The 22,990-nt window shown below is 40.7% G+C and overlaps 1 protein-coding gene across 1 annotated transcript in view; it reads right to left on the bottom strand.

The window, feature by feature from the left end:
• LOC306977276 (adhesion G protein-coupled receptor D2) overlaps positions 1 to 22,990 on the bottom strand; it is a 58,961-nt gene that overhangs the window by 8,934 nt on the left and 27,037 nt on the right. The window contains exons 21-24 of the mRNA XM_079575513.1: positions 22,783 to 22,824; positions 19,993 to 20,046; positions 17,806 to 17,959; positions 3,525 to 3,607 (exon numbers count right to left, since the gene is read on the bottom strand). Coding sequence (XP_079431639.1) covers positions 3,525 to 3,607; positions 17,806 to 17,959; positions 19,993 to 20,046; positions 22,783 to 22,824 — 333 coding nt within the window. The remainder of the gene's footprint in view (positions 1 to 3,524; positions 3,608 to 17,805; positions 17,960 to 19,992; positions 20,047 to 22,782; positions 22,825 to 22,990) is intronic.

The raw sequence follows: 22,990 nt of genomic DNA on the forward strand, positions 1-22,990 counted from the left end.
CCTGCGTGGCTTTGGAAAGGCTGAGAAAGGTGAATGTGTCCATGTTTTTCGTGTTTTGGGGCTGGAGATGATCCCGTGGGTTCCATGAGAGGCTGGATCAGAAATAGTGTTGTGGTGGGTCTACATCCGCTGTTTTGCAGGTAATGCACAAAATGTCGGACAATAAGTGGCCAGAATAGGAAACTGTGTCATAAACTATTTAGAGATCCAAACTAAAGTAAAAGATCATGAGGTGATCAGATCATTTTGTTGTTTCATCCTATTTACTGTACAGCCTCATCATGTAAGATTCAGTTTTTGCTATTGTTACTAATGTTACTAAAACATATCTGGAATTTCTATCTGTTATTAAAGCAGTACTAAGTAACTCATGCCCCTAGAGGCCGCAAGTGTCGTACCATGTTGCATTTTTTTACTCATTAATTGTCCATGACAGTAAATAAATTGTACATCCAATTACACAATGGTGGTATTTTTTTTCCACTCAAACTAGGCTGTAAATACTGTTAAAGTGGCGCTAGCCCAGTTAGCTTTGCCCGTTAGCCTGTTAGCTTCTTCTTCATGATTCTATTAGTGTATATTGGTGGCTCTGACCCGGAGGCAGGAAAGTTGCAATTGTGGTTTTCTGGCCAGAGACACCAGGGGAAGATGAAAGACCCCCCAATCATCCCATTAACACTTGTATTACCTCCAGAAGGACTACGAAAAGGATTTTTTTTTTAAGGTAAACAATAAGGTAAACAAGTTACTTAATTCTTCTTTAAAGGTAAAATCCCTAATATCAGATTTGGATTCACTAAACAAACGACCAAATACCAACCAACTGGGCAGAGCAGCTGTACAGCGACTAACATTCTGATCTCCAGTCCTATTGGTATGATTACAGGGACTTTCTATGTGGAGTCTGTTCTCCTCATGCCTGCATTGGTTTTCCCCGGGTACCAAAAAAAACATAAAACAGAGTCTGAATCATAGGTGGACTTTCCTGTTTAAATAAGGTGAAGATCGGCTGATCCTCTGTCAAATTTACAGTAAGGCAACAGGTTAAACATGACACATTGGCCAATATAAAATCAGCTGCTATTCCAATCCACACTTGTACTATTGATTTGTTTCTTGGCATTTCAAATATATTTGACTATCATTTGCTTATGAACATGGCGCGCGTGAAACAAACCAAAGCTGGAATTTACTCCTCAGGCATTTTGCATTTTGACATGAGATATTAGATCATGAACCACACTTAAGACAGGCCAATGCTATTTAGCATTTCCCTAGCCCATTTGGACTATGCTAATGGAAGTGTACTCATGCAGAGCAGCAGATCTTAATGAGAAACCTTTGGCTGGTGATCAGTGCTATTGATTAGGCTGAGCCCCAGGTTTAAACAGGGCTAATTGATCAATCACTGCTGGTTGCTCTGGATTAATGGAAACTGACTGGTGCTTGGCCACACATCCTGGAACACATGAGAATTCGCTGCCAATACTAATATTCACAGAATTTTAAATGACAGGAAAAGGAGAGAAGTTCCCTTGTGTTATAAAATTGTGATTCCTGCTAAATTTAAACTTTACTTTCTTCTTTCAAAACATTACTTTGCCAAACGTTTGAAAATTGTATGTATGTATTTATGTATGTAATTGTTTGGTAAAAAGTGTATAACAGGATTTTTCAGACTGCTACATAATAAAATAATAGACAAAAAAATTTTCTGAACCCACAGGACCTATGTTAGCGAAAGCTCCAAATTTAACGCTAACCTTTTAAAGCCATTCAAAAATACAGCTGCAAAACCTCTCTCAATTCAACCTGAAGTAACGCGCATGGCCAGACCAGCCGTTGACATGACACCAGCACTGTCCCTGCCAGGAAGCACCCGCCGCACAGGCCAAAACAGGAAACTCCCAACAACACACGCACAGCCATCCCATTGAATGAGCGCAGACTGGGCCGCCGCGGAGCGCTCCACAGAGAGCTGCTGTGTGTCTGTGGGCTTCCAGCTGCTCTGCCGTGGGACTCCCAATCGCGTGTGAGTGATACTGGAGGGAGCTGCTGGAGCAGGCCCAAATTAAAACACTCAACAGGAGTCAAAGAGGGAGAGATCAGGAGAGATTTTTTCTTCCTATAAATAACAGTTATGCAATCTCTGCCGAGGTGAATGCATTTATTTAGTCGACGCCTGTTATTGTCTTTAAAATGTAATTATCGCATTCCTGTCATCTTGTGTTTTTTCCTTTCTTCAAGATTATAATTGGATGTACAGTAGTTCGAATGCAAAGCTTTCCATTTTAATTTACATGAAAACATTTGTGAAAGAGTCTATAGCTAGAAAAGATTATACATCTACACAACACACAAGAAAATGTACCAAGAAATTAATCCCTACTAACAACAAACCGTTATATTCTACTAAAACTAGTGTGATCTCCTGGTACTTCATCGTGAGCCTTTACCAGCTCACACTGACACCCCTCATTTACTGAATCGAACAGTCTGCGGACTGGGGCTTCCACCGGGCTAACCTCTGGTGTGAACTTAATTGTGTATACTCAGGTATAGGGTTTCCAACCTGCGGAGCTCAAAGAGAAACAGACGCTGTGAACTTGACAATGAGTGAGGGAGAAGGGGAGATAGGGAGAATAAGAGAAGAGGGACCACCCAACAGCCGAGAAGAAAAATAAAGCAGGGTGGAGAGGAAAGTCAGCTCCCATCAGGGACAGCCTGTCACAGTCGGGAGGTTGACCGGTGGTAGCGGTTCACCGAGGGCCAAAAGAATGAGTGAATTACATTAGCACTGGGTAAAAGGGACATTGTGAACTTGTATTATATTCCACTGTTCAAATAATATCATCCTTTACTGAGATGCAAAGACGTTCATTTGTTTAGATTTTATCGTGCATAATTATTGCTGTAAGAAAGTACTGTCTGATTTTCCTTTTAGAATTAACTTAAAAAAACAAGTCTGATGTGGTACTGATGCTGACCACAAGAGGGACAAATACAGTCAAGTGAATGCAAGCTTGGTATGCAAACATGCTCAATTCAATACAAGGACACTGATGCATCATGTGTCCTAGTGTTAATGTCCGTACAAATCTGACATATTTAAGAGAATTTGAGGATAAAAAGCACCATTTTTTTTTAATTTACTGTTAGGAAAAGGGTTTGAAAAACGTGAAATGATATTATTTGTGGATAAACTACTTGATCTTTAAGTATGTGTAGATTTCTTTGCTAATCTACAAACATTAGATATATATAATTGTGTATTTCACATGAGAGGTAAATTGACAGTGATGTTATGAGAACAGGTCCGAGCTGCTGAGTGCTCCTGTTGACTCTGTTAACCCAACAAAGTAATCTCTCAACCCCTCACCTCGGTCTGTTTTTGTCCTGCGGTCGGAGGTCAAATGCCGCCGTTGACCTGCCTGAACCGCCCTGTTACCCAAAGCTCAAAGTCCCAGCGCTGGAGTGACTGACATGAAACACAAGTATTTACGGCCGCGTCAGGAGTCGGTTACCTTTCTGTGCTTTTGAGTGGCGTTGGAAGTGTGGCTCGGAGGATTTTCTGTCCTCCCCGGTGCAGAGGGCACGGACAGCTGCCCTGAGGACAGACAGAAACACAAACGAGTTACAAAAGGCAGCCCATGCCAGTAGTGTATTGAAGTAACTAAAAATGTTCAAATCATATTTTTTCACAGATCTGACTGTATATTGCATATTGAACAGTTCATAATAAAACGGAAATAATTAAAAGGGTTTTTGAGGTTTTAAAAAGTTGGTTCCAGGCATGCGCAAACAGTAAAAGCTGTAACGTAGGAGCATAATGTTGATGAGTGATAAAAGTGAGTACAGTAGTATATCTTGAAATGTGTAATTTCATTCCTGATTTTTTTTTATTGATTGGACCCCAGAAAGAATAGCATTAACTTGACTACGCTAATGGGTATCCTTCAATAAGCAAAAACATTACTGTAGTCTATTGAATAAACGTATGCAAAGTTTTTTCTAACCTTTTCATTGACTAAAGGATATCATTATGTGTGTATTTTTTGGCTGGGAAAATGGAAAGGAAACAATACCATCCAAAAGCAACACCATATTGAATTGCGGTTTGACACATTGACAGTGAGCCTTAACTAGATGGGGGAAAATGCTAATGTCCAATTGCAATAATATTTCCAGTAAAAGGGCAATAAGTTTGATTTAGCAATTCAAATACTCTAATTCCAGGGAATTTCGTTAAATAATAACCAGAATTTGGACTCCCCCTGACAGGCAATCTATAGAGGAGCCAATAAGTCTTACTGTAACATGCACATTTGACCCAATTATGAAAGGAAAGCACGCGGTATTAGAGGGGATGACCCAGAGGTGGGGGATTATAAATTGTAGCCAATTAGGCCCAAGTCGAGCAGATAAGACAAGCGTGGCTAACGATCCCATATTCATCAACTCCTGACACTCATTTTACATTTGAGGTGTGTAGAGGATGATGTGGCCGCACTGGCTCACACTGGCTCACACTGATTGGGCAGCGCTGCAGGGGCTAAGTGCCGTTCAAGGACACCGGGCACATTACATCGTACGAACAACAAGACGGCAGCAGGAGCAGTCAACAAACTGTGGTTCATGAAATTAGAGAAAAAGTCCTTTATATTAGTATTAGGTAATTCATATTATTGATAGAAAGTCTGTTAAAATATTAGGATCAAAGTGATATGCACAGCTGTGGTTCATAAATCTGCTTTTATTTCATATTTTCTTTTGGGCGGCTCAACATTGATTTTCTACATCATATAATACCGCAGAAATTAATCTGTGTTTATGAAGCATGAACTTGATGAGTAAGGACCACTCTTTTAAGTATCTCGCACGTTGCTTGGAGCGCCCTCCGCTGGCAGCAGCAGGAACAATCCACAGTAAACACATGATACAAGCCATGATTTTTAGTCACTGGCATTCTAACTAATCAGCGGTGTTGTGATTAACTGTTTTATTTTAATTTTTTTCATGTAGAACAGCGGAAAAAATACAATGATACCCAATATTATTACTATTTTTATTTTTTTTGTAACTTATCATTTAACTACTACAGCACACGGTACACTTATTATCAAAAACAAAGTAACATATATGTATTATATAGTAAGCCAAATCTAATTTAATAATGTTTACTACAAATATTTTAATTTATGTTTCTAGATGCTTAATTGGATAAATGTACGGTAATGTTTTGTTTGTTTTTATTGTTTGTTTCATAAGATTAACCATTTTAAGATGTGCCTTAATATTTGTTTTTTTTATGAATCAATGAACTTTTGCGGGTGTTCATGTCATTTTAATGTACCGGTTTGAATAGCAGACATTACGGGCCAACATGCTAAAGTATTTCAGAAAATCTGTTTGGTGTGACATTTGATATCAACACATGAGGGGACAGTATGAGGGTCATTTATCAAGATAGGGGCTAAATAGTGAGTGCAAGCTGGGATTTGGCACATAGCTATTTACAGAAAACTACCTTGTCATCAATTATACAGTATGCATCACAAAGAAACAGTTCAGAAACATTACACATTAGGAAGATTATCTGGGAAATTATTACATAAGACAGACATACAGAGGCTTAAAGTGAACCTAAAGTCACATAATGGAGTTCCATTAGAACAATAATATATGGACACAATCAGACTGGGCGTTCATCTCCACCTTTACTGCCTCTCCTTCCAGGCCTCATCTGCCTTTAGTAATCACACTTTGCACTGCCGGTGTGACGGTGGGCAGGACTCCATCCACCACCAGAACTAATTTCACTGTGACTCTCTGTGACCCCAACCTCCACCAACATACCCCCATATACACACGCCGCTGAATATCTTCATAAGTCTCTGTCTCATCTACATGGGAGGGGGCGCGGGGGCGGGCCAGGAGTCCAAGAGTAGAAAGGTCAGCCACCTATAGCAGTAGATCATTCAAAGATGAAGTCAGAAGTGCTCTTTAGGAGAGGACTCATTGGGACGTACATAAAAGTGCTCCTGCATTACTGGATACACATCTAAAGTTTAATTCACAGAGCTGGCAGCTGACATCCACATACAGTCCAACATGGAGTGCCTTTTGTGCTTGATTATAACCCAATTATGAGTCGCACACACTGCTACGGTACCAATGTGAAGCGGCGATTTGGACGCTTCAGCACACCGGGAAGGGGGGGTGTACTGTCATAGCTGGTTAAATGTGCACATTTTTGTCATTCACAAATAAACACAGTGGGCTCACTGTGTTTGGCATGAAGTAAACAGCTTTTTATAGCATCAAACCAACTGCATTTGGTGCGCAACCATCTGTCCGCTCCATTGTGCATCTCTTCTGTGGCTTTTTAGATGCCTGTTAAACAACAGCTGACGTATGGGCTCTGTCTAGACCACAGTCTTTTTCTCTTATTTTCTTCTCCATGCTAAAATGCCCATATTGTGTTAAACTCACCCTAAGAAGCTTTTAGCCATATTGTAATATTGTTCCCTTGTATAAAAAATCTTGTTGTTAAGATTTATTCATGCATGTTTGAATATTCCTGCCGATTCAAGTGGTCAAAGCATTTGCCCCCGACGTGTGGTGTCATGAGTTGGTGCTCTTCTGTGTTCTAAATGGAGAGGCAACCGAACCTAACCACTCACTTCAGAGCATACAGTACCCGTCAAAACTTAGTCTGCTTTTCTTTATTTTCAACACTAATTACATTATGTGATTCTCATTGAAGACATGAAACTATGAGTAAACATGTGGGATTATGTAGGAAAAAAACGGGGTGATATAACTGAAAATATGTTTTATACATTAAATCTTTCAAAATTGCCCTTTATTTTTGACATTTTCTCAAAGAGCTCGATGAGGTATGGCCTGTCAACAGTCTGGGAAGCCACAACATCATGAAGTGCATTGAGAAAATGTCAAAAGCGTGCCAAACAGTAATCAAAGCAAAAGGCGAAGAACGTTTTTTGTTTAAAACATAATCCCATGTGTGTTCATTCATAAGTGGATGCCTTCAGTGAGAATCTACAATGAATGACTTGGGGGGAAAAAAATAAAAAAATGTCCAAACCTTTGACGGGTACTGTATAAAACGTTCAAATTATGTTTCATATGTTCACAAACATGGAGTAAAATGCTAATATCAACACACCGGCCCTAAATAATGCAGAAATAATCAAAAAACTGAGAGGGGTGAAGAGTGCACGAGAAGACTGTGGTTGAGGGCCAGGTTCAGGAAGTTTTCAGTCCTGTCTTCCCATGGTGCCCCTGGCCTCTTCAACTTCCAGTCACCGGCTGACAGAAGCCAGACACGGACCGGATAATAGCCATCTAATAAGACACGATATTGAAAGCAGGCTGGTGCTCGGCTCATACACTGGAAATGTTAGACAGGCAACTGCGATATGACTAGAAATTTCAGATAGATGCATGTGGCACACCAGGTGCACTCTAAAACAAGGATCAATACATAAATTAATAAACAAGAAACAGGTATTCTTCAACTCAAACATGAAAAAATAATAATTCAAAGAGTTTGGATGTTCATAAAGATATGAACTCTTCCTATCCTGGATTTTTCCACCATCCGAGAAAAAACATTTGCACATGCTAAAAATGTGTATCAATTATCAATTTAGACAGTGGAACTGTATTCCTTTTGGTTTTGTATGTGGTTGGCGCGACCTCATAAAAGAACCGCAGGGGAAAATGATAAAGAAATAAGCTAAAAACTGACTGTTCTTCAGAAACAAAGTGTTACCTTTAGTCATAGCACATCTATACTACTTATAAGTAGCATGGATTGTAGATTTGTGCAAGCCATATAAATCTACTTTTCGGAATAAGATAAGAAGTATTTGCTGTGTATATTGTATGTAACTACATAAAATAGTAGAACTAACATTCTGACTTCTTTCGACACTACATCATACTGTATGTCAGCCATCTCTTCAAAGGCCAGACTCCCACAATCAAATGCGAGTGTATTTCGGCTGCTGGTTTCTGTGATTTGAGTGAGGACAGAGCAGCTGCAGCCTGCCGCTACACTGCTCAGCCAAGAGAAGGCGATAGGTTTAGCAGGCGAGAAGGCGAGGCAGATTTATGGCTCTGGAGGTGACCTCTGGGGCCGTAACACGGTGATGGGTGAGTGGCTCTCAACGGTAAGCTACTGGCACTTGACAAAGTGCCCGAAGCAGAATGAATTTACTTCTCTTTTCCTCAATCATCAAGCAGCCACTGCCCTGACCCCCATCCTGACTGCTATAACAAGATCTCCCATCTCACAAGGGCCTGAAAAATTTACTGTCACATCTACTTTTCAATGAGCTCAAGTGAGCACTTCTTTCACCTTCAGCGGAGCAGGTGCCGGTGTGGAGGATGGCTAACCTGCCTGCTGTATTCATGTGTGTTTTATGTGGTGTGTGTAATAAAAGGACACACACATGTGAATGTACATAGGAAATACAAACTAGTCTGCCTCACTTATCAAGCCCTCAGTGCAGATGTGAGGGTGCCAGGCAGGGACACAAAGGGCACTTCTATACAAATGTCAACAGACACCTTTAGAGTTTAGATTAGAAGTCAATCTACCTTAGCACATTGCTTAGCCACACACACAGCTCACAGGACATTACAGAGTCTGTGTGCTCGCCTGCTTTCATCTGCTTGATGGCACTAGAGTTGAATTTAATGATGCTGATATTTTTTATATGCACTCCATAAATCTCAGTGCACATGCATTCAGATTTCACCTTTCCTGCACTCTGGTTTGTGAAGAGCAATGACAATGACCAAGAAAGACTCGAAACCAAAAGAAAAGTTATGATTCATCCCATCTTCATAAAGTGGGACCCCGTGCTTAATTTGTAAATTAGTATTTTCAGGAACACTTTTGATGTGATGGGTTGGGGGAACAGGCCAAAACATTTGCCGGAACACTCTCATTAGACACCATCCAGATACCAGATAATTTTTTTGCCGGATCCTCCTAAATATTTCCCGGATCCTTTACCCTGAAAAAAACTGAATTGGGGGAATGCGTTCCCCCAAACAGGGGATCAAATTATACACACATCACACATCATACACATTTGAATTAGCTTTTTGTTTCCTCTTCAGCAGGAAGAAGGCAGTCGTTTTAATTACATGCATAAGCGCATAAGTTTCATCTTGTCGCATAAACTCTTTAAAAGCCAATAAGTAATCCTGTCTCTTTACTATTATGGGCTGCTTGTTTGCCCACAGCCCATGGGATATTATTATTATGATGATCCAATAAAAATCAATGATTAAACATGTGTAATTTTCCGTAGACAGTGCATAAAAATTTATTGATTCTCCTCTGGGACATTGTGCGACAGTGTGTTGCTTACAGGAGAAAATAAAAATGGGTATTAAAATCTATTCCATAAGCTACAGTAAAATTGATCAGGCCATAAAAGTGGCTTACTACATGATCTTATTGTATATCCCATCTCACTGTGCTCTCTGCCGAATGGAGGGGGGGATCAAGGACTATAAGCTATACAATCCGTACAATTTCAAAAATGTATAGACTTTTTTTTAAATTGTTGAGTCTGGGGCTTTGGACTCTCTGATCCAAAGTGATGCTCTTAACAATTAACTAAAACAGCTCGATAGCCACAAACAGAAGTTATTGTTACACTTTCCAGTTCATTCTGATATTGCAAAATGCTTCTCTTATGTCTGTGTTTCTGGGAGCATCAGCTGTGCAGTATTTTGTCTAAATTTGATTATAATATTTAGATGCTGATTTATAAACTGTATTAGGGGAATGACAACACAAGGAGAAAAAAACTTTAGCTATTAGTTTTTTCTTATCCTCAAAAAACGTTATGGTACCTGCCTTAATGGAATGCTAAAGCCACTGTACACTGTTATGCTGTTGTTTATAACGTTATTATGGATACTATGGGACCTGAGCCTTTCTATCAGAGGAAAATGAGAGTTCCTGTGGTGAGTAGTGACGCTGTTGGGTGAATCAGTGTTAGTGGCTTGGCAAACAGCGTTTTTCTTTTAACTTTCAATTCTCCTAAGCATCCGTGCTTCACAGCCCCTGGGGCTATTGCCTTTCTCAATCTGTCCCTGGAGAGGCACGAGTTATGGTCCCTGTCGATTGAGGAGAAAGGGATGTTATTCCCCTGTCACCTCCTGGTCGCGCCGCCATCCTCCCTGGCCTGATCTACGGCCTCAGAGCCCCCCAGCGCCACGCACCCCTCCCTCTACGCCGCTTTGCTTCATCGTGAGGTGCTGGCTATGTCGTTACCATGGCCTGTGGAGATGAGGGCCATGAAAAAATGCGTCATGGTGGGGGGCTCGTAGTGGTTCAGTGAGGTTAGGGGCAATGTATAGAAGCACAACTCTTCTAAATAACAACAAGGTATATACTGTAGTATGTGAGGCTATGGTCAGCGATAGTGCAGATTAAAGATGAATATTATCCTTCACATCCAACTAAATAACTTTTTAGCAAATCCATCCAAAACCACTTTTCATCAAATCCATCCCAAACAGGTTGATGTTAATGCAGATTAATACTTTGTTGTTTTTTCCTGTCCTGGGACAGCAGGAGATGTGTAGACTCATGACATTGGTGCAGAGAGTTGCACTGAAGATGCTCTGCAGCTCTACCGCTGAGGCGCATGTACACGTTGACTATCTGTCTGTGTGGGTTTCATTTTAACACGAGTCTCAGTACCAGCAGAAGACTTCCAGCCTCCCAGATCCAGAGACCTTCAGGGCCTCAGCCTATCTCCATAATGACCACCCGGCCATTGCTTATGGGCTCTACTACACCTTAGGCAAATGTGGGCCTGTGAGGGTCTTTCTGGGTGAAGGAATAAATAAATAAGCAGATAAATAGATGAATAACCCAGAGGACCTGGAGCTGCTGCGTTCGGGCCATCCATCATATATCCCATTACCACACACACTTGCAGTATGTATAATGCAGTCAACCTCCATAAGCAGATACAAATTCAACTCCTTTCCACCTCAATTTGTTATATGTGACAACGCTACAGTCCATGCCTTGTTGTTTCTTTGAATTATGAATCGATTCTCCTCACCACACTCTTGCCAAGTGCTCTTATGCAGAACAGCTGTGGAAAACAAATTCAAGAAGCCTGGTGCGTGCTGTAGTAAATGGCTGCGTTTGCATAAACTGTTGTGCTTAAAGCCACTTGAGTACAGGCAAATGGGCTCAATATTTCATCTTGTGAGTTCTCTCATTGATGGTGACAAATATGTATACAACTGGAGAGGGTAAAACGGTACTTATTATAGGTGTTAAATGATGCAAGACACATTTTGAGATAAAATTATTTTTGATTGTACTCAGAAAGCTCATAGAAATTGAAATGATGAAACGTGTTTTATATTGTTAAATTAGAAGTTAAAAAAAAAAGTTAATTAACCATGTATCATAATTATATATCAAAATCTATGATCTATATGTGAGTATTAATGTCTGTCTGTCTGTCTGTCTGTCTGTCTGTCTGTCTGTCTGTCTGTCTGTCTGTCTGTCTGTCTGTCTGTCTGTCTGTCTGTCTGTCTGTCTGTCTGTCTGTCTGTCTGTCAGCCCCATTAAACAAGTATGAATTCTTGCATAATCACTGTCTTGTTCATTTCCCCCAGCTCTATGGGACAAAACTATTTACTACAAATGCAAAAATATTATTGTGGTTGCATATCTGTGTATTTATGCTCTATGCGGCAAATTCCTCCGGGATGGTGAATTGTGTGCCCAGAGTTAGAGCAGGAGTCAAATGGTGAGGAAGTGTGTTTTTCGGGATTTGGCTGAACTCTCCGAGCCTGTTTGGTTTGAGCAGATGTAGAATTAGTACACATCACTTTGCATCAGTGAGATGTTGAACATAAGCTGCCGCTCAGGGGCCAAATATCTCAGCGTCACACGCACACCTCACTGCACTGTCTGTGCATCAGCTCCTGTGGTCATTATCAGTGTGATGTCACCTCAAAACAGCAACTGAAAAGTCCTCAAACTCACTGGAGCATCACTGGCTTTTTTCAGTTTTGTTACAATATGCACAGAGGGAACGACTCGATGAATACATAACACTTCACAGAAGCCTTTTGTGAAGGTTTCAGTTTAGACCACACTGAAATTAGAACTAAGATGAATTCACCTTACCGTTACTCAATGAAGGAAGGTCACATCACATTCCCATAAAATGTTTTTAATAATTACTTTTTCTAGTGCTATAGAAGTATGGTATGACAAAGACAAAACATTTGAGTGTGTTTTTTTATTAATTTGTAAACTGATTACTTGATATACATTTTGAGTGCGTATGTATATAACATAATTTATTAATTGTGTAGGCAGTGATATTCCAGATTTTCCTGCAGACCGCCTCTGAATGGATGACGCATTGCATGAAAATGGATTTTGAGTTTCTGAAAAATAAAAACCCCAAGGAGAAAAACGCAACCCACTTATACAGCAGCGAAAGTAAAGGTGCTCATGATATAATTAGAATATGATGAAAAAGTGCATTTACTTGTTATTCTGTGATACATAGCCTTTATTTGTTATAATTTTGATTATTATGGTTTACAGCTTGTAAAAAAAATCTCAGAAAATTAGAATATTTTAAAAATGGACTGTAACTGACCTGTGGACTGAAGTCATTGCTCGATCAAACTCCACTGTTGAACCAAATAAACTTAATAAACTAAATCTATAGTAGAGATATAGACCTCTGCTCAGGCACCACAATGGGATGGTAATTACTACACAGTGGAGCAGTATGTTGTACACAGTGGTGTGCCATCAGGGCCGGCAAGGCCTTTTCTGAAGAAAAAAAAAGCATAAAATGTCTTAATAGTATATTTAATTTCTAATTTATTTATACAATGTACAGTTGAATCGCTTATATTGGTTTTGTTGATGTGTAACTGTAATTTCCTACTCAAAAAGTCCCTTTAACACCTCTGGCGAGCTGCATGATTGACACTCAGCGTGACTGACAGAATTATCAGCCCCCCCAGGGCCATCTAGCTATTCCCTAAATTCCCTAAAATTCCTAGTTTGCGAACCTGTTCTCAAACCATGGCAATAAAGACGATCCTGATTCTGATTCTAATGTAACTGCGCATGATCATGGGCAAGATGTTCCAGCCAACAAGAAGTGCAGGCTCCACCAAAGGGGATAAACTGATATTCCTCTTGTGAAATGTCCAAACAAGGCAAAATGAAGTGGATTTATTAATCGCGGATATTTGCCGCCCCGCTATTCAAATAGCCAAATCCACCTGAAATAGTACATCCGCACACAGACCTTTCCTATAGTTGAACGGACCCTGTTGCATGTCAGCGGACATAGTTAAACACACATGACAAGCGATGGTGCGGGTCTGAAGGGGGAGGGTCACCTCATAGTGTCAGCAGCCGGATCTGGGTGTAATCTGCCGAAGATGCATGCAATATACCACCACACCACTTTATCTAGAAGGCCCCTAATTGCAAGCAATGCTATAAAGCACATGTTAGTGAAGGAGGAAGGAGTGTCAGATGTCAGCCATGAGCAGGCGTATGGTTCCTACAAGATGGCCTGTGTAAACTGGATATGACAACACGCAGGCTGAAGACTGTATCAGCAGAAGACTGGTCCATTTCTCTTCACTGATTGCTCTGTACACTCTTCAATGCAACATATTTTTTGTATATGATGTATATATTTATAATATGTCTTTGGGAGTACTTTGAGAGTTATTCTAGTCATGTGATTGCATTATGTGACTGGGGTCTCGTCTCTTTAAGCACACCTGTGCTCTCAGGTCACCATGTGATTGAAACGTATATGTCCCAGTAAATAAAGGACTTTGAATTCATCGCAGGGCCTAAGAAGGGGTCTCCAACCTTTTTTACCCTGCAAATTACTTTTACATAAAATGCACATTGGAGAGCTGCGTATGCTTCAAAAACACTTGCAACTTTGGTGGAGTTCACCCAGAAGAATCACTTACCAACATGGTATTTCAAAGAAAGTGACTTGAGTTTAGTCCTTATATTTTACAACATTGAACCAACTTTTCAAAGATTGTGTTCAGCATGTTCAGAACAAACAGAAAAAGCATCTAAAATTTGACTTATCAAGTGTGTAGAGATGTCGAAAGTCTTTGGCGAGCTCTCTGGAGAGGCTTGGCGAGCTACTAGTAGCTCCTGAGCTACTGGTTGGAGATCCCTGGCCTAAGATAACCACCGTTTTTCAAATGGAACAATATAGTTGAAAAAGAACAAAATATCTAAAATGCATTATTTGTAGAGATGTAAGATATATTAACCTAATCAGGAACAGCCATAGAAAATTGCAAGGTTGGAGTCTTTGCTCTGCTCACATGTTGATGAGGAGGCTTTTACAAAGCAAGACTAAGTTAGGGAACAATAGAGACCTATCACATTGTTCCTGCTCCAACCTTCACATAAACATTGTATGGGTCCAATCCATCTGATCAAAAATGCAGCCCATCCACAAACACCCACATACATAACCCTTACCCTTTCAATTCCAGTCCTTTACAATCCCCCACTATTCATGGCTATTCCTTCAGTATGCACTTGTCCTTCTCCAGTGCACACATCAACCTAGTCCCCTGAACAGAGCGCAGTCTTTCTGCTTTAGACATGTGCATCAACCAACTTGTGTAAACAGAAAGATGGAACTGGCAAAGAGGTATTACAAGCGACCCCCCACACCACCCACCAAGAAAAGACCTGACCTTGTACAAGCAAGACACCACTATCAGTTGGTGAAACGCGGAGGAAATTGTTCAAAAATAGGACCCATCTGTTTGTAACTTCTGGAAAAAGATGTTCATTGTAACATATGTGAAGTATCGCAAACGGCAGGTTTGTTGTTGTGTGTTTATGCACACATGTGGCGAGCTAGATGAGATGTGCCACTTGGAACATGCTTATGAAACTGCCCCCTCATGACGCTTACGGACTAAACTAATGGGAGCTACACGTGCTGGAAACAACACCCTGAGAGCATCTCCATACTTAAATTCATTAATAGATGTGATGAATTTCTGACATAAAAATGAAAGCACAGAAAGACCTGAACAAAGCTGTAACCAATACAATGAGATTTAGTGGTTGGCAATTATTTTTGAGAGACAGAGTAATGTATAGGCACAATGAGTATGGGAGAAATTGTGATTTTGTATTGTAGTAGTATAATTCAATGTAATATAAAATGAAAGGGGTTGCACATTTTTCTTTGTAAACTTTCTATAAGGTTTAACTCAATTTTTTGATGTACTTCTTTGAATGTATGGCATCGTTTAAGCAGAGGAAAATGCATTCAGTTTCAGAACAACACGGTTTCCAGACACCCATTTACATATCGCTCACGTATTCTTCTGGAGAACAGATAACGGTGCAGCTAATGTACCACATAATAGAAGGTGACATTCGGTTATTACTACAATCGTCTTCTTTTCCAAAACATTACTATTGTTGCTGATTTTCATTTTTCTGCCGGCGCTTCAGTCGGCTAAATGTGACAAGTGAGACTGATTTAACCACTGCGCTCTACTGTAAGTGAGACAGTGTCGCAGGGCCATGCAAATCACCTGTTAAGGAAACGCAGTAAATCACCGTGAGAGGCATATAACACGCCGCACGTGTACTACTATTCAAATGTGATTGTGCAAGTCATAAACCATGGCCTGCCGTCTATTTCCTCAATGAAGACCACTCATTATAGACTGATCTGCACTGACTGATACTCTCAGCACAGGAAAACACGGTGTACATTGCGTGTGATGTATAGGATTGATCTTCTTTGTCATTTCTTTCTAAATAAATATATCCGAGTAAAGAATTCGTGGTTTGTCTGTAAAGGCTTCATCCTTGTAGAAAAATAATGCCTCTTGACGTAAGGGCATGCTTTGAATTACAAGAAAATCAGCAACTATATCCTCTTAGTCTTTCATAACCCCGCTTTGAAATTGGTGCCTCAAACTTTTTCCATAACCAAATGACTGCTAACTGGGCTGAGTGCACTGTAGGTCACACAGCCAGATTGAAGCCAGGCTGTCTGGTTAGTGTTTGCAGGAAATTTTTGATTTAACATCGCCTCCATTCCCCCTTCCCCTGAAACCCTTTTACTTACATTTTTGTGTTCACTCCACTCCACCAGATTTCACATCCAGCATAAAACAAACACAATAGTTGTAATCACTTTACTGAATGTCAATAAATGTGGCTTTAGGGAGAATTTTAGCACAAGCTAAAATTCTCTCCCCCCCCCCCCCCCCCCCCCCCCCCCAAAAAAAGGGAGCGAGAGAGAAAGAGAGAGAGAGGTCCTTCGGCAAAGCAACCACTTGTGAACACAAACATTTCTAAAGGCAAGGTTACAGGTGCAGCCACGCTGAAAAGAGGTATGTGCAGAAAAAGGTACACAATTCGGGAAATATTTGACTTTTTCTGAAAAGTGCATATGCGGATTTCATCTTTCCAATTAAAAATTAGTGCGCAATCGCTGACCTTACTTGTTCTTTTAGACACAAGTGCCAATTGGTTGTGCTTTTTGTGAGACAAGGTCAGCAGAGTGCTTTAATTGAAATGAAAAGGGACTCTGTTTGGCAAAGCAGTTAAAGGCACAGTTTTAAAATATCTATGCTCTTCTCTGAGATATGAAAGGACCAGACAAAACCAGGAGTGACATGTTTTAGCTCCTCATTATCGATCAAACTGCCGGGGTTTGGAAGGAACGTCCAGAGCAACGCCTGGGAATCGGGAAACATTTACAAGATTGCTGGGTTTCATCACATCCAATAGGCCTTTACGTTGAGCCTCTTACCTTCCGAGCGCCTTTTCCCCAGTCCAGCTTTAACCAAATCTAAAAGCTTCTCGACTGGAAATTACAGTCTATAGACCAGTGTGACGCCTCATTTGAAAGCTAAGACCTATAAAACTGATTGTAACATTTTTGACGCATTATGTAGCTTTTTTGACATGTTTTTGTTGTGTTTTGGTCACTTTTTTATCGCATTTTGGTAACCTTTTTTGCTTTCTTTTTGATTTTTTGTTGATTTTTCATAACTCTTTAGGCATGCTTTTTTGTTGTGCTATTGTCGCTTTTCTAGCACGCTTTATGTCACACTTTGGAAGTGTTCAAGTAGTAGGTGTTCTTGTCTTTTTTAATCACTTTTTTGTTGTGTTTTTGTCTTTTTTTGTCACTTTTTCCATTGTTAATTTTTGTTGCTTTTTTGTTGCCTTTTTCTTCACTGTTTACTCAAGTGTTTTTGTCACTTCTTATTGTGCTATTGTTGCTTTTTCCGTCACATTTTTTTCGCTCTAATGCCACTTTTTTTTTGCTTTTAGATTTGGGTAATGCCAAACTGGAGAAAAAGTGCTCAGTTCATGTGGGGGTTAAGAGAGTAAAAATAAATAAAGATGCCTAAATGTGTATAGGCAGGACATGAACCTAATTTCTTTCATAATTTGTGGAGCTGTTTTGGATATGTCATGTAAAAAAAAAAAAGAAAAGAAAAAGGCAACGCTCTGTCCTGCCCGAGTAGGTCATTATCACACTATAGAATCTGAAAACAACAAAATGGTGCCACCATCACCATCACCATCACCCCAGTAGCAAAAAAGTCATCCAGCTCCTGTTTTAATGACTGCCCAGTTGCACTGACTTCTGCTCTAATGCTTCGAACAGCAAGTCAAAAGCACCCCCCAAACTGTCTTATAACAGTTTAGAGAATCACCTGTTGATGCCTCTTCCTCTTTAGCAGAGCCTGGGCCGCCGCTGCAGGAGGACACATTGTTGGCCTCTTCCTCCTGGCTCGGACTGGTGCCAAGAGGTAAACTGGTGGGGCGAGAGCTGGTCATGGAGCTGGATGGTCTGGAGCTGGCACCGTTCTGTGAGAAACAACAACGATATTCCAACATTAGAAATAAAAAAGATGAGATAAATGAATGATATGCACTTTTAACACATTAAGAAAACTCTTGCTTGCATTTAATGCCGTGACAGAACTTGAATTAAGGTCCAAAAAACTAATCCACCGCCGATATCCATCTGTATTTCAAAGATGTCAGGGGCAGAGACATCAACAGTGTACAGGGGGGGGGGGCTGTTTTTTATTTGGGTCTTGCAACTGACAGCTTTATTTCACAAAGCAATCTGGCAGTGTGTGCACAAGAGTAAGGTCAGGGTGGGTCAAGAGATACTTGGTATCAAGCAGACAGCCTACACAGGTCCAAATGGCTGTCTGGGCGTGCGCGGAAGAAGACCATCTCAAAGGGGTTTGCGTGACCTATGCTGATGTTGTGGGCTACTAAAAAAGAGGAGGTCTAAGAAGGTCGGCAGAAGTGTGGAATTAAAAAGGATGTTTGTGCGTTCTGCAGAATTTTTATGAGAGATGTTCAAGGCCAAAATAGCGACTGAGCAAAATATTTTGTTTAATAGAATATAATGATAGAAAAGTATGTAATTGTCATGTGGTGCAACAAAAAAATAAAAATAAAAATCACACAAAAAACTTAACCGCAGCTGTGACCTTGGTAAATGTACATAACCATTTCAAATGAATGACAATAAATAATCCCACAGCATGGGCCCTTCAGCTGCTGCGAATAATTTCAGATAGAGCCCCCTCCGTACTCTGATGAGCGCCATACGTCTTGAAATGACCCCATATGTAGTAATGCCACAGAAGACTCTTTATCCCGCACTACCCAATCCTATGTTTTACAACAAGGGGAGATATAGGGGCATGTGCGGTCATCTAGAGCCAAATGTCTCCTCTCTCACCAAAGGACAGGTAGATACAGTATTTCAAGCAGGATTTATGGCAAAAAAAAAAAAAATAGCATTAGCTAAAAAACCGTCAGGCAGTCGCAATGGCTAAAAAACGCATTCTTGTAGCGGAACCTGGCAAGATTGGAAAATTGCGAGAAGGAAAGCAGTAAAAATGATGGTAGATGTTTGAAGGCGGGGGGGTGTAACGCTGACAACATGGGGAGGCGATATATCAACGTGCACCTGGTCACATGGGGGGGGGGCTCCCAAATCAAACTCTTCAATTTATTTATTTATTTTATATTTCCCCACAACTCCTGACCAGAGGTGGGAGGTCAAAGAGGGAGCATGAGGTTCTCTGGATGAGGGGGAAAAAATTAATCTACGGTTAGCGATGGCTTTGGGGGGGTTGGGGGGCATTGCGAGGCACATGCAGGGTCAGGGTGCAGAGGGAGATGTGTGGGAGGGGTAGGACGAAGTGTCGCTGGCCATAAAGCGTGACACAACATCCTGGCAAACGGGACGGGGTGCTAATGTGATCACTCATAGGGGGACAGCGCGGGCTCCGTATGGGCCTGTATGGCGTGTGGAATGATGCTCGCGGCTGTTTGTCAAGTCGGCGTATAGGCTCTATAATTGTCGCTATGTGCATGTGGTTTGTGCGCACCCCAGACTAGTAACTACCTTTAAAGAGCTGGGGCTATGTCCTCAGACGCACACACATAGGCCCAAAGAAATGCACACACACACACACACACACACACACGCACACACACACACGCACAACGCCATTTCATCCAAACGGCGTATAAATACTGGCTTGACACTTTAATGTCAGGGGACGGCTTGTCCGGGATTAGAAACTTGTAACCCACCGCGGGGCTTGACATTGCGAGGATGAAGGTGCGGCAGAGGGCCAGTCGCACAAGGGGACGGGGGAAGGGGGTGAGAGGGGTGGACTATTACCGACAGTCTATGTTTGATGAATAAGAGCATCCAACATGGACTGTCGGCCGGTAAGAGGGAAGAGTGTTATTTTGTGGCCAGGTTTTATTGGCTTTGTTGCAGCAGAGGAAATTCTGTGTAAAAAGGGTGCAAAGCGGCTGTTGTCTGTTTTAAAGACTATAAAGACATTGGGGAGATTACGTACTGAAAAATTAAGTGCCTTTCTTCTCTCCTTGATCCTGTTGACTGTGCTCCGGACCTGCGTGAAACAGAGGACACAGGGAATACAGCGAGTTGATATGAGAAGGATTTCACAGATAAGTTTACATCTCTTGAAACAAATGAGTTACAGAGCAGAAAAAAAAATACTTATTCCAGTCGTTTCCACATAAAAGTGTGTCATATAATGAAATGTAGTTTGTCTGTGCAATTACTTCACGTGAAAAGTTTGACGCGAATAAACAGAACAAAGACAGTTTACTGCCACTGATCAATGTGTAAATAATGTGGATTTTGTGTAAATGCGAAAAATGCATCACTCAGGCCAAAGTGTGTCCGGGCTTCGGTGTTGAAGCAGCTCCCGTGTGCCCCACTGTCTAATGGCACTTGAAAGTGACACATAGAGCAGCCAAACTAAGAAGACGACTTCAAGCGATCATCTGTCAACACAGAGCACCGTGACCAAGAAATGGAGCTATTGGAGGAGAGGGGACTGGCCTAGCAGAACAGATTACATTTTTACACTCTGGATGAAGCAGGCAGGGCTTTGTTTAATGCGCACTGTCCAGCAAAGTGCAGAACAGAAAAGATAAGCCAATTCTATACAGTATGTGTAATGAATGTAAGAGGAATGACATATTGTGTGTACTTTGCTTAAATGTCAAGGAATATTTACAATTCATTTAAATTATTACAATATACAGGTGCTCATCATATAATTAGAATATCATGAAAAAGTTCATTTCAATTTGGGTTTTTTACAAGCTGAGCCATAATAATCAAAATTATAACAAATAAAGGCTACATGTGTCACTTTGGGTGTAATGAGTCTATCATATATTAGTTTAACAGTTTAAGTTGAACAACAGAAGTGAATGCACCTTTTAATGATATTCTAATTATATGACGAGCACCTGTATATTGAAATCCAGAGAATAAAGGAGAAAAATCAAGAGCAATGAATAAAGTGCTGGTGCTACAGATGGAACCTGTTAGAGTTATCAGGTGTCATTTCTCTATGTAAACTTGTTTGGGTGCTGTCCCAGCCCAGCCCACCGCGTTAGTGAATATGCATTATGGCTTATGGCTTCATTAAGCCCCAGTGTGTTATAAATTATGTCAGTGTGGCGAACACAAACACAGCGGAGACAGCACGCGGCTGTTTTGCATAAAGGCCACATAATAAAGAGGGCACGCGGTCGTGACGGGACAGAATTCACAGCAGAGGCATCATGTGACCACACGTATAGTGAAAAGATCCACACAGGCCTTCAGACAGTAGAGACTAAGTCTTTATGTTTTTTAATGGAGGCAAGAATGTCCTGGGGATTTGACTGATATCAAAAGCGGTCTGCGTGCTGAGGCAATTACATGACACAAGTTAATTAATCATTTGACAATGAGGGGAAGGGCATTGTTTTAGATGATTGTTATGTGTTTAAGGGGATTTGTGTGTACTCAAGGTTTCAAAATGATGCAATGCGTGGTTCCCCATGTAAATGGGCGCTAAGAGATTACCATATGAAAGCAGAGCACCCGACAACACCTGCCAACATCCTTGGAGCTGATGGAAATAAAAGGTCATCAAAGCGTGGGATTACAAGGTGACCACCAAGGAAAAGCTAATTGCAATGAATAATGGAAAGCTATTGTCAGGTAATTAGCAATTAAAACAGTATTTTGAGTTTAATCTCTGTAGAACCATTCGCCTTCCACACTATAACTGCAATTATGAAGCTTAGACTCCATAAATGAGCACTGCCTGAATTTGGACACTGGTTAATGCAACAGCATTCCTTAGCATATCAAAGGCAAATGTGCACGCCGCTTAATTGTATTTATTTATTTTAAGACCTTTGGCTTCATTAGATTGATTGATTAGATTAGATTGACTATTCCTTTATATATGACATGTATTGTCTTCACTAATTGAATCTACTTTCTCTGTTAAGAAAAAAAGAATAATTAAACAGATATTTCTGTCCAATATATTTTTGTCTCCCAGATGTTTTTCCACATAATGTGACATGGACAATTTAAGAATTGAAGAGCTGCTTAAAACATGAAATAAGTTTGCTGTTTTGTGTTGCAAAGTAGACATTGTGCCTATAAGAAGGGATGTTCAACTTTACAGTTAAAAATATTATCACACATTAATTACTTTGTTTCTTATCTTATTTCTTAAATACAATATCTAACACACCATTCTGTACATCCGCTTTAGGGAGAATAAAATGCTCTTTTTGACCAAGAGTGATTTCAATGATTTGAATCTCATCCATTTAATCTCTCCTCCTCCTCACTGTGACACTCTCCGCCTCCACAAATCTAAATGGTAATACCAGAGTGATATTCCCTCATAGTGTAGTGCCGCTTGCATATATCGTTTTTCTCTTCTTCTTTTTTTTTCTCTCCTGCTCTATACGTCGACCACTGCGGAGCCCGGTGCGGAGGCCTGGCCGGCGGCTTTGTCAGGATGCTAAATGGAGGGCCGTGAGTTTAAAAACTTAAAGAGGCAGTGAAATATTAGCCAATGTGGGTGAGGAATGAGTGGCTGAGAAGTGCCGCGTGTCAGTGTTTAATGGTGGGACTCAGATGCATATAAGTTAGTCCAAGCATGAAGGGCAGTGGGACGCTGGAAACGATGTCCCCTCCCCTGAACGCCATCCCTCCTCTCGCCGCCGCACACACTCACGCCGCTTAAGCAGGGAGCCCATCAGAAACTTGTCATTTCTCTCATTCACTCCGACAGCCTTGAGACACAATGCAGACTTACCTCTGTGTTGTACACCCCATATATCAGGAAGATGAACAGGCCCTGCAAAAAGAAAGACAGAGAGTGGGGGGAAGAAAGGAAAGTGAAAGAGGACAAAGTTGTTACAGTTGTTTTCTCTCTTATTTCCAGTGGTCAATTTTATATTGATGTGTGGTCAAGTCATGTGAACCTTTATTAATTGGCAAAAGTCAAATGCATTAAAAAACAT

The sequence above is a fragment of the Gobius niger genome, assembly GCF_951799975.1.
Source record: "Gobius niger genome assembly, chromosome: 17".
Classification (NCBI taxonomy): Eukaryota; Metazoa; Chordata; class Actinopteri; order Gobiiformes; family Gobiidae; genus Gobius; species Gobius niger.